Below are 12,559 nucleotides of genomic sequence, written 5' to 3' on the forward strand. Positions count from 1 at the left end.
AATAAATGGTAAAACAATGATTTCTCATTGGAGCAGGCTGACTATGTAGATTTCATCCTGTTTTGTGCTAGAGGACAAAATCAGTTCTGGACGTTGTCATTTCAGGGGGTTTCAAGTATTCTGAATGGTAGCTGTACTATTCCTACTGCACTCCAACGATACAAACATAAATAACTGCATTAAGTCTTGGGATATCTTATATAAGTAGCCAAAGCAGTGGATTCGGTCCCTTCTTTTAACATATTAGATGAACTCAGAAGTCAAAGAGACAGTGCTATCACACTGTTGTTCATGAATCTGCACATTTAAACTATAGCACAGAGTTTTCTTCCCAGATTACTTTGGAATTATCTTTTGGAAGCTATTTTACTGCACAGAGAGATGCAGTAAGACTGATGTCAACAACTGAAATGTCAGATAAATTATCCTTAACCTTTCCTTTTTTCAAGGCAAAATACAAGCTGAGATTGACAGAGTGATTGGCCAATCCAGGCAACCCACAATGGCTGATAAGGAGATCATGCCCTATACTAATGCAGCTGTTCATGAAGTTCAGAGAATGGGTGATATTTTTCCTTTCAATGTGGTCAGGCTGGCCACAGTTGATACCACAGTGGCTGGATACCATGTGCCAAAGGTAAATGGCTTTTCCTCCCATGAACCTGAAGGTGCTCCATGGCTTCCATTTTCCCTGAAGGGTGGGTAGAAGATGCTGAAACAAAAACCACAGGTGGTAGAACAACGGTCTTGATCTAGGGTGCATGAAAGTAGTCTTTAAAAATATTTCTTTTTATAATTTATTTCCATATAATTGCACCTATTTTTTTCTATAACCTTAAGTATGTTATTTTATACTTTAAAAAGAATTATTCTGAGAAAGGAAGCATAACCTTCACCAACATGACTGTCAAAGTGTTCAATGATAAAAAAAAGATGAGGAATCATTGGACTAGAATGTTAAAATCATTGATTCTCACAGTTGGATGAGGAAAAAAAAAACACTGTATTTGTAGGACAGGGGACTGCGTTTAAAGCCTAGTTTTAATCCTGTGTTTAAATTGCTAATGTCCACTTAGTTTCCCTATGTGTGACATCCCTAGGACTGACACAACTCTGGGCCTCAGTTAATTCATTTGAAAAATAAGAGGGTTTGACTTGATGATCCTGGCAACTGTTCTGGACTCTATAGTCATATGAGCATAATATGTCTAGCATGGACTTTCCCCCACTACTTCTGGCCCATCATATTTACTAATCATATTTTCTCAGACATCAATGATTTCTCATTCACAGTGGATAAATAGATTCAGGCAGATGCTGAGCTCAGAATTCTGAAGGAGTTATTTGCATATCCCATATCCCAGATTTATCTCCTGGGACCTGGTCCCAGAGCATCTCAGCCAACCCTCTTTCTTGAAGCCCAGGATCTAATCCAGGAGGCAACTTTTAAGGAAGTCACTTTAGCCCTAGAGACTAAATGGAAATCATGGTTAGCAAATCATTTTGGCAGCTCCCGGTTTCAGAGTTTCATTACCTCCTAAAGAATTTCTGTCATAGCAACCTCACAGTTCCACACAATCAACAATTCTTGACTGCCTACTATGTGCCAAGCGAAGTGCTGCTAACATTAAAACTTAGATTTTCTAACCTAAACTTTATTTCTTTTTCATCCACTGAGTTAATAACTATGTGTAAGGCCCTGTGAGGAATGCAGAGCACAATAGTGAGCCAAGAAATAGCTGGCGTTTGTTTTACACTAAGGTTTACAAAGCATTTTATAAATACCTTACCTGTTCCTCATAACAACACAGGGAGGGAGGTGCTGTTATCACTCCCATTTTACAGATGAGAAAACTGAGACAGGCAAAGGGGAAGTGACTTGCCCAGGTTCACACAGATAGTTAGTGATGGATGGGTCAGGAGGAGGGAGAGCCCATCATAGGATGAAGGGATCACAGAAGAGGAGGTGAGCAAGCTGGGCTTTGAAGCACGGATGGATGGTACTTAGAGAGTCCAGAGAGATAAGAAGGAAGGGGACACTTTAGGGAAGTGGAATGAGTTGGGCTTAAGTGTCAAGGAAGACTTAGTTTAAGGGTGGAGGCGCAGATAAATTGGAATACTGGGGAGGGGATTGAACTTGGAGTCTGGAAGACCGGGGTTCAAATGCTGAGCTGTGAGACCCTGGCAAAGTCACTTAACTCCTTTGTGGTGTAAAATGAGAGGGATGACTTCTAGATCCTTCCCAGGTGTAATTTCATACATCCTGGGAAGCAGAGATTACTTCCAAGATGTAGTCTGAAGGCCATGTTTCTTCTAGGATCTTCAGACCCAAAGACAAGGCCATACCTGCTCACTCATACAAACAGGATACAAAAAGGCCTGGGCACTGCTCCTTCACTGCTCCCTTTTCTGCCCCTATTTTGCCTAACCCTCTGAGTTCCTCCCATGAGGACAGTTCATTGTCAACCAGATTGTCTAAATACTCAGGTGTGTCTTTATTGTTAGACACGAGGAAGCTGGATGTTTCAACCCAGAAAGGCCCAGTGGATATTGAACTGGAGTCAGGAAGATTTGGGTTCAAATCCAGGCTCATATGCTTGCTGGTAACCCAGGACAAGTTACTTCACCCTGTCAGCCTCAGTGTCTTCATCTGTAAAAATGAGAAGGCTTCTAGAAAATCTAAGTTTTAATGTTAGCAGCACTTCTCATTAGCCCTAAATCTATAATCCTATACTTTAGCCAACCTGTATCAGAGATTTGATTGGGCTCCCTTATCTGCAGTCCCATCAGCCTTTCATGGTATCTGACATTTCTAACCATCATTTCTTACAAGACATCTAAAGGTATTTGCTCATTTAAGGCACGTTGCTATCTGAGATGCTCACTCATTTACCACCTAATTGATAAATAGACATTAGGTAGGATGTGGTTCCAGATGGGGCAGAGTCCAAATGGAAGACAAATCACTCAGTGTTTGTGGGCATCGACCTTGCCCCAAAGTGGCAGTTTAGGATGAGGCAGTTTGGGTTCATCTGCCCCTTCTGAGGCCAACTGGGGGACCTTAAGTGAGCCCACCTTTCCATGCCTTAGTTTACTCATCTGTAAAATGAGACCAATGGACCAGATGACCTCTACAATCCCTTACGATCCTAAATTTACGACTCTCTAAGGCCGAAGTGCATTACTTGGGTTCCATGAACTCATTTTTTTTTATTTTGTTTTGTTTAGATTGTGAAGGTTGCATTTCCAAATAATTGGTTTCCTTTGTGATCCTATGTATTTTATTTGTTTGATTTTAAAATATGACTCTGAGAAGGGTCCACAGGGTTCACCAGCCTTCTAAAGGGTCTGTGACCTCAAGCTGTCTGGGAACTCTTGCTGTTAGAAGTCCTAGGTTGTACTACAGACTTGGCCACTAAACAGCTGCATGACCTTGGCTAGTTCTTTGTCCACTCTAGCCCTCAGTTACTGATTCTGTGAAATGGGAGGTAGTGCCAGGCCCCCACCACCTCAAAGTTCCTTAGACTTATTTTTTCCCTCTTGTTTCCAGGGGACTGTATTGATGACCAACTTGACTGCCTTGCACAGGGACCCCAAGGAGTGGGCTACCCCAGAAACCTTCAACCCAGAACACTTTCTGGAGAACGGACAATTTAAGAAGAGAGAAAACTTTCTGCCTTTCTCAATAGGTGAGTCTCACCTGGTCCTAGGCCTGGGGACATCAACCTTTTTAACATTAATAAACTTTACAGACTCTACTTCCTGAAACCGACAATCATGTGATGGTGCATATGCTACTAGCATTCATTTATTGGAAAAATACATCACAACAAAATTATAACAGCAGACCTTTTGATAGAAATGTGATTTAAATGAGAATAGTCTTCCTCAGATCCAGTTTTGCCTGATGGTTTTATAGACCATTTGCAAGGACTCAGAATTCCCCCAGGCCTAGTCACTACCCACCATGTCTGGGACTCTGCCATGCCCATGTATCTTAGGGTGACCTTACCTGAACTTTCTGGGCCTCAGTTTCCTCATATATAAAGTGAGGGGATTGGATCAAAGGGCCAATAAAGTTCCTTCCAGCTCTGAAACCTTGACCCAAGAATCCCAGGAATTCGAAACCGGAGGATCTGAGTTTTAATTGTGCCTCTTCTTAGTCGTGTATTACCACCTGCCCTCACTCCCACTCAGTGAGCTCTGGGGGCTCCCTATTGCCCCTAGGATCATATGCTAACTGCCCTGAGATTGAATGCTCTTTGTAACCTGGCCTCATCTTGCCTTTCCCCTCCAACCTCTATTCCTGGCCTGGGTACTATTCTGCCCACACTATACTCTTATCTCTTCACTCCATGCCTTGGCACAGGCCATCTCCCAGGCTTCAATGCCCTCCCTGCTCACTTCCACTTCTTGGTATCTCTGGCTGCCTTCAAGATCCAGGTGTTCTATAGATGGTCCTTCTTGGTCTTTTGCTCTGTGTGTATCTTATATGTTCCTATAAGAACATGGTATACTATTTCTCATTAGAATGTAATCTCCTTGAAGGCTATAATTGTGTTTCTTCTTTTAATCTACAAAATTTAGCTCAGTTCCTAGCATAGAGTACGTGTTGAAAAGACATGTAGGCAGCTAGGTGATACAATGGGTAGAGAGCTGGGCTTGGCGACAGGGAGACCTGAGTTCAAATTTGGCCTCAGACACTTATTAGTTCAGCAAGGCATTTAACGACTGTTTGCCTCAATTTCCTCATCTGTAAAATGTGGATAATGATGACCTCTACCTCCCAGGATTGTTTTGAGGATTAAATCAGATGATAGATTTGAAGGGCTTTGGCGAGAGCTTCATAGGTGTTAGCTAATTTTAAAGAGCTTCATAAGTGTTAGCTATTATTATTGTTAAGATTTTTAAAATAAATTAGTTAATGCCTCACCTGGCTGTGGAAAAGCTTGAATGAAATTTATTTAAAGTGCTTTGTAAACCTGAAATCACTAGAGATAAGTCATGTCTTGTTATTCTGGAAGGTCTTGTGACTTATTAAAAAGGGAAGGGGAAAACATGATCATATCACTTAACTTCCCTGAGACTCAGTTTCCAAATATGTAAAATGAAAGAGCTGGTCTAGATGGCTTTCTGAGATTCCTTTGAGCTGCCAATCTCTGATCCTCTAATCTACCTGGATCCAAGGCCTTCCCTTTGCCCATTTGAATAGGAATCTACATCATCACTATTCTTCCATACACCAAAAGGAAGGTGGAAGTAGGGGAACTACTTGCCTGAAATTTCTCAGCGAAAAAATAGCAGATTAAGGCTGGTACCTTGGGGGTATTGAAAAGTCACAGGATCACTCAGTTCACCCATCACTTGTTTCCCTGACACCAAACAGCTGGTTTGGCCAGCTATTGTCATGGCACTGAGGGGGTTGGCACACAGCAATACTCTCCTGATGGATGGACTGGCCTCTTCTCCTATCACTAATAATATGAGCCTCTCGAGAACAGCCCCCTGGAGGAAGGAGTGAGACCAACTCCTTCAGGCCTTTGGAAAAGGTGACCAGATGTTCACTTAGCATCCAGACATAATCAAGGCTGGTTACACAGCTAATAGGGTCTCTTCAGTTCTGTCTACTTCTTTCTAAGCTTTCTCCTTCAGGAGAGTCTGCAACTTCAAGTCAAGTTTGTCCTGAGATAATGGACCTGCTGCCTATCACAATCTTTCCTCCTTGGTAGGACCTGCCAGAGACAGTTGGGCACTTTCTCTGTTTCTCTAAGTCTTACAGAGCAGCTTTGAGCCCTGAAAGCCTGTGACTTGACCAATATCACACAGCTAGTGAGTGTCAGAGGTAAGACCCAAGCTGGCTCCTTTGAATCCAGAATCAGAGGGTTTTTTCCATGATGATAATGAAAGCAGATCAATACTGTTAGGCTCACAAAGGCTTGCCATGGATTATCCCTTTCAACCTTCCCAATGCCCCACTTAGGCACATACAATATTGTTTGCATTTGATAGATAGGAACAATATTATGAGGAGGAGAAGCAGCAGCAGTAATAACAGGAACTAGCATTTACATAGTTCTCCAAGGTTGGCCAATACTTTTACATCTTTCCCTGTGAGGCTGAGAGCAGTTGTCCAAAGTCACACTTGTGAGAGGCATCCAACGTAGTATGTGAACCCAGGTCCTCTGTTTACAGATGCAGCATCATATCTCTACTGTCTCTGAGGTTGCCTGCAGCCTGACATGGTAGATATGGTACCTGGCATGGAGCAAGGAAAATTTGGGCTCAAATTTCAACTCTAACACTTATGAGCATTGTGGCTGTGGATGAGTAACTGAAAAGCCCTAAGTTGCATCCCAGTTGTAGGACTGAGAACCAAGCTCTTGAGACCCCCTACCCAGACCTACTGCCTGTGCCAAACGTTACTGAGTCTCAGTTTTTGATCTCCTTCCTTTCAGGAAAGAGAGTCTGCCTGGGAGAACAGCTGGCTCGGACTCAGCTCTTCCTTTTCTTCACTTGCCTGCTCCAGAAATTCACGTTCCAGGCTCCCCCAAACACCCAGCTGAGCCTGGACTTCCGATATGGCATGACCGTCTCTCCTGCCTCTTACCAAATCTGTGCCCTTCCTCGAGTGATGTAGGCCAAGCTAGACCTGTAGGGTGGTCTGCCAGGGGGGAAGGGAAGGGCCTGGAACCATCCTCATCATTCAATGGGTCACCTAACCTGACATTTGGAGTTTGGGTGGGGAAAGGGAGAAGAGTCTGGGGTGGGGGAAGAGGAGAAAGAGACAAACAGAGGGTAGCTGTCATCCAATTTAAACCATCCCACTCAGAAAAAGGAGAGGCATTAACACCACCAAAAGGAAAGCACGAAATATCATTATTGGACTTGGATTACAAGGACCTGGGCTCAAATCCCAAACCTGTCACTTACGAGCTGTATAACCTTGGGCAATTTAAACCTCTGCCTCAGTTTCTTCATCTAAAATGAGGAGGAGAAGAATCTCTAAGGTCTCCTACAACTCCAAACCTAAAACTTTGTGATGCCATAAGCAGAGAAGCAATGCTGTTCCTCCCCTGCCTCAAACAGTGTGGCTTGACAGGGCATTTTATGTTTGGTTGGTTACTTTTTGGTTTCCTGCCCTCATAATTCATACACTGGTGTGATTTTGAGGGAGGGTTCAGAGAGTTTCTGTGAGTTACAGGAGGCACCCACAGGTTGATGAGGATGATCCTTAGAGATCCCTATGGATTGTAAACTCCTGGTGGGCAGAGACTCTTTTCTTTTTGTCTTCAGATCCACAGCATCCAGCCGAGTGCACAGAATGGAGGAGAAGCCCAATATATACTGGCCAATTGTTACATCTCTAAGTCAATCACTTTCATGTTCACTATTTCCATTGACTTTCACAGTGTGACTATTAGTCCATCAGCTGATGAGCGGGGTTCTTCATTCCTATTAAAAACCTTGTTATAGATGATAAATCATAATCACTCCACTCTTAATTGTAGTGACATGGGGCTAGGAATGCCCCCATCCTGAAAATTGCTAATCTGTTAAGATTCCCTATTCCTCTAAAGGTTCCCTGTACTTTTCAAAGATGTTCACACAAGGTACATTTCCATGCTAATAATGGAAATTCTTGGAGTAGCCCAGCCAAACTGAAAATGTAAAAGCTCATGTGAATCAATGTGATCAATGTTCTTCATTTATTTTTTATGTTCTCCATTCTAATATTCCTCAAATATACCTATAAAAATGCTCTGTGAGTTCATAATGAAGTCATTGTAGCAAATGAAGTTTCTGTGGGCCCATTTTACTGGCAAATTGATAGCCATTGCTAATAAAGTAATCACACTTGGAGCTCTTTTGTTTCAGTTTCTCTGATTTGCAGATTTGAATCATGACCAAATTAACTCTCTAAGGTGAGTAGAAGTAGGCCTAGTTTACAGATGGGGAAATAAAAAAGGAGTTTACTGAATCAAAGGCTGAAAATTTTAAAAAAAATATCCTGGGAAAGGGATGGTGGTAACAATTTCTACCAGTCTTTTTTTCAAATTTCTTAACATTTTTATTTAAAGTTTTGAATTTCAAATTCTACCCCTCCCTCCCATCTATCCTCCCCGAGATGCAAGCGATCAGGTATAGGTTATACGTGGGCAATTATGTAAAATGTTTTCATATTACTCATTTTGTAAAAGAAGACTCAGTAAAGGAAAAAAATAAAGAAAGAAAATGAAAGATAGTAAGCTTCATTCTGTATTCAATCAATATCAGTTCTTTTGTTGATGACAGTATGCTTTATCATTAGACCTTTGGGATTGTCTTAAATCATTGTGTTGCTAAGAATAGCAAAGTCATTCACAATTGTTCAGCATTCAATATTGCTCTTACAGTATATACATTCTTGTTCTGCTTCTGTTCACTTAGCTCAGTACCAGTTCATGTAAGTCTTTCCTGGTTTTTCTGAAAGCACTCTTTTTGTCATTATTATAGCACAACAAAACTCCATGACAATCGTATACCACATCTTATGTAGACATTATCCAATTCATGGGCGTCCCCTCAGTTTCCAATTGTTTGCCACCACATAAAGAGCTGCTATAAATATTTTTGTACATGTGGGTCCTTTTCCCCTTTTTATGATATCTTTAGGATACAGACCTGGATCAAAAAGTATGCACAGATTTGTAGCCTTTTGGTCCTAGTTCCACATTGTCTCCAGAATTTTTGGTTCAGTTCACAACTCCACCAACAATGCATTGATGTCCCAGTTTTTCTTCATCTCCTCCAACATTCAACATTTTCCCTTTTTGTCACATTAGCCCTTCTAAATAGGTGTGAGGTGGTATCTCTAATCAATTGTGATTTAGAGCATTTTTTGTCATTTGTCATTTGACTATAGATAGCTTTGATTTCTTCATCTGAAAATTTCTTGTTCATATCTTTGATCATTCCTCAATTGTAAAATGACTGATATTCTTATGAATTTGACTCAGTTCTCTACATATTTGAGCAATGAGGCCTTTATAAGAGATACTTGCTGTAAAGATTGTTTCCTAACTTTCTGTTTTCCTTCTAATCTTGGTTGCATTGGTTTTCTTTGTATGAAAGCTTTTTAATTTAATATAATAAAAATTATCTATTTTACAGTTTGTAATGCTCTCTATATCTTCTTTGGTACTAAAAATCTTCCCTTATCCATAAACCTTACAGGTATACTATACCATACCACGCTCTTTTCATTTGCTTATGCTATCACCCTTTACATTTGACCTTATCTTGGTTTGTGGTGTGAGATGTTGGTATATAACTAGTTTATGTCATACTGTTCACCAGTTTTCCCAGAAGTTTTTGTCAAATAATGTGTTTTTGCTCAAAAAGCTTATGCCTTTGGCTTAATCATATAATAGATTAATATGGTCATTTACTATAGTACAATTTGTACCTAATCTTGATTTTTCTCTGTTTTATTGATGTAAGCAATTAGATATGTAAATTTTTCCCTAAGTACTGCTTTGGCTGCATCCTATAAATTTTGGTATGTTGTCTGATTGCTGTCATGTTCTTTAATGAAATTATTGATTCTTTCTATGATGTGTTTTTGGCCCACTTTTTAATTTTTAAGAATTTATTTGTTATTTTATTTTCTCCTAGTTACAGGCAAAAACAATTTTCAACATCTGTTTTAAAACTTTGAGTTTCACATGCATACCCTTTTTCTAGCAGTACCACTACTAAGTTTGTATCCTAAAAGAGATTAAAAAAGGAAAAAAGACCTATACATGCAAAAGTATTTACAGCTGTTCCTTTCTGGGGGTAAAGAATTAGAATTTGAGGAGATACACATCAATTGGGAATGGCTGACTAAGTTGTGGTATGTGGCTATGATGGAACATTATTGAACTTTATAAAATGATGATCAGGATGCTCTCAGAAAAAAAAAAAAAAAAACAACCTGAAAATACTTACATGAACTGATGCTTAGTGAAGTGAGCAGAACTGTAAGAATATTGTACTGTGTAAGAACATAATTGTGTGATGATCAACTATGATAGACTTAGCTCTTTTCAATTATACGATGATCCATGATGATTTCAAAAACCTCATGAGAGAAAATGCTGTCCACATACAGAGAAAGAAATATGGAGTCTGAATGCAGATCAAAGCATTTTATTTTCGCTTTTTTCTATGGTTTTTCCCTTTTGTTCTGATTCTTCTTTCACAACACAACTAATTTGGAAACATGTTTAATATGACTGTACATGTGTAACTTATTTCAGATTATTTGTCATCTTGGGGAGGCAGTAGGAAAGGAAGAAGGGAAAAATTTGGAATTGAAAATACTATAAAAATGAATGTTGAAAACTATCTTTACATATTATTGGAAAAATAAAATACTATTAAGCAAAAAAAAATTAAAAGAAAGAAGACTGGGGGAAAATTGTGAGAGAAAACTGCCCTGGTATACTGAAACCTGGGGCCAAAATAAAAATTGAAAGAATTCTTTCATCACCACTTGAAAGAGATCCAAAAATGAAAATTCCCAACAACCTCATAGCCAAATTCCAGGTTAAAGAAAAAGTACTTCAAGCCACCAAAAATAAACAATTTGAATACCATGGAGCTACAATGAAGATTACATAGAATTTAGTACCTTCCATATTAAAGAAATGGAGGGCCTGTAATATGATATACTGGAAAGGAAAGAAGTTAGGACTACAATCAAGAATCACTTGCCCAGCAAAACTGAATATAATATTTCAGGGGAAAACAGGCAATTAGTGAAATAGAGGGCTTTCAAGCATTCCTAAATAAAAGACCAGTACTCAATAAGACCTTTGATCTCCAAATACAAGGGTCAAGGGAAAAACAAAAAGGTAAAAAAAGAAACGAGAAAGAGATAACATAAGATGTTCAATAAGATTAAACTACTTATATTTCTATATAGCAAGTTAATATTTGTAACTCTTAAGGACTTTGTTACTAAAAGGGCAACTAGGAACCGTATACGTAGAACAGAGCATATGAATATTAGGTGACTTCGATGAGATGAAAGCCAAATAAATCAGAATAAAGGGATGAGAAAGAAGATTGCATTGGAAGAAGGAGATGAGGGAGATAGAAAGGTGAAAATTATCTCACAAAAAAGAGGCATGAGAAACCTATTATACTGGAAGAGAAGATGAGGGAGGGGTAGGCAAAGTTTAAACCTCACTCTCATTAGAACTGACTCAAAGAGGGAATAGCATACACACTCATTTAGATACAGATATTTATCTTACCCTACAAGGAAGTTTTAAAAAGGGGATGGAGGTAATAGAAAGGGTGACTGATGGAAAGGAGGGAAGATTGGCATAGGTGATCAGAAATAAAATACTTGTGAGGAGGAACAGGGTGGAGGTGAGAGAGAAAGGGGGGCATAAAGAAGGGAAAATAGCATGGAGGAATATACAGTTAGTTGTCATAACTATAAATGCAAATGGGATGAACTTATCTATAAAATCAAAGTAGATAGCAAAATGGTTTAAAAACCAGAATCCTACAATAAATTTTTACAACAAACATATTTGAAGCATGGAGACACACATAGAGTAAAGGTAACAGGCTGGAGCAGAGTCCATTATGTTTCAGTTGAAGCCAAAAAGGGGGAGTAGCAATCATGATCTCAGAGAAAGCAAAAAGAAAAATAGATCTAATTAAAGAGATGAGGAAGGAAATTATATCTTGCTGAAAGTTACCATAGATAATGAAGTAATGTCAATAATAAACATACATGCACCAAAAGGTATAGCAACTAAATTGTTGAAGGAGAAGTTGAATGACTTACAAGTGGGAATACATAATAAAACTACTACACGAGTGGGTGACTTCAACTTACATCTCTCAGAACCAGATAAAATCTAACCAACACATAATCAAGAAGTTAATGAGGTAAATAAAATTCTGAAACAGATAGATAGGATAGAGCTCTTTAGAAAACACCTTTTTTTCTCAGCAGATCATGACTGCCACACAAAAATCGATGATGAATTAGGTTATAAAAATCTTACAGCCAAATACAGAAAAGGAGAAATGTTAAATGAGTCCTTTTTAGATCTTCATGAAATAAAAACTACTTTTGATAATGGGCAAAGGAAAGATAGATTAAATGTAATTGGAAACTAAATTACCAATAATAAAAAATAAGTGCATCAAAGAAAAATCGTAGAAACTATCATTAAATGACAACAATAAGATAGCAAACCAAAATTTATGAGATACAACAAAAGCAGCACTAGAAGAAATTTCTGTCTCTAATTGCTTACTGCAACAAAATAAGGATAAGATAAATGATTTGGGTATGCAGCTAAAAGGAAATTTGAGAAAAAAAAACAAATTAAAAATCCCCAATTAAACACCAAATTGGAAATCCTGAAAATCAGATGAGATTAACAAAAATAAATTAAGAAAACCATTGAACTAATAAATAAAACTGGAAGATGGTTTTTTGAAAAAAATAAAATAGATAAACCATTTTTTAAAATTTGATTTAAAAGAAGAAAAGAAGAAAATCAAATTC

At 38.7% G+C, this 12,559-nt stretch overlaps 1 protein-coding gene across 1 annotated transcript in view; it reads left to right on the top strand.

Annotated features, from left to right (window-relative positions):
- The window catches only part of LOC118846468 (cytochrome P450 2J2-like), a gene marked incomplete at its 5' end in the record, with an annotated part of 47,095 nt that extends 39,235 nt beyond the window's left edge, over positions 1 to 7,860 (top strand). The window contains 3 exon segments of the mRNA XM_036755030.1: positions 450 to 637; positions 3,551 to 3,689; positions 6,456 to 7,860. Coding sequence (XP_036610925.1) covers positions 450 to 637; positions 3,551 to 3,689; positions 6,456 to 6,637 — 509 coding nt within the window.
- Positions 7,861 to 12,559: the final 4,699 nt, after the last annotated feature.

The sequence above is a fragment of the Trichosurus vulpecula genome, chromosome 4 (assembly GCF_011100635.1).
Source record: "Trichosurus vulpecula isolate mTriVul1 chromosome 4, mTriVul1.pri, whole genome shotgun sequence".
Classification (NCBI taxonomy): domain Eukaryota; kingdom Metazoa; phylum Chordata; class Mammalia; order Diprotodontia; family Phalangeridae; genus Trichosurus; species Trichosurus vulpecula.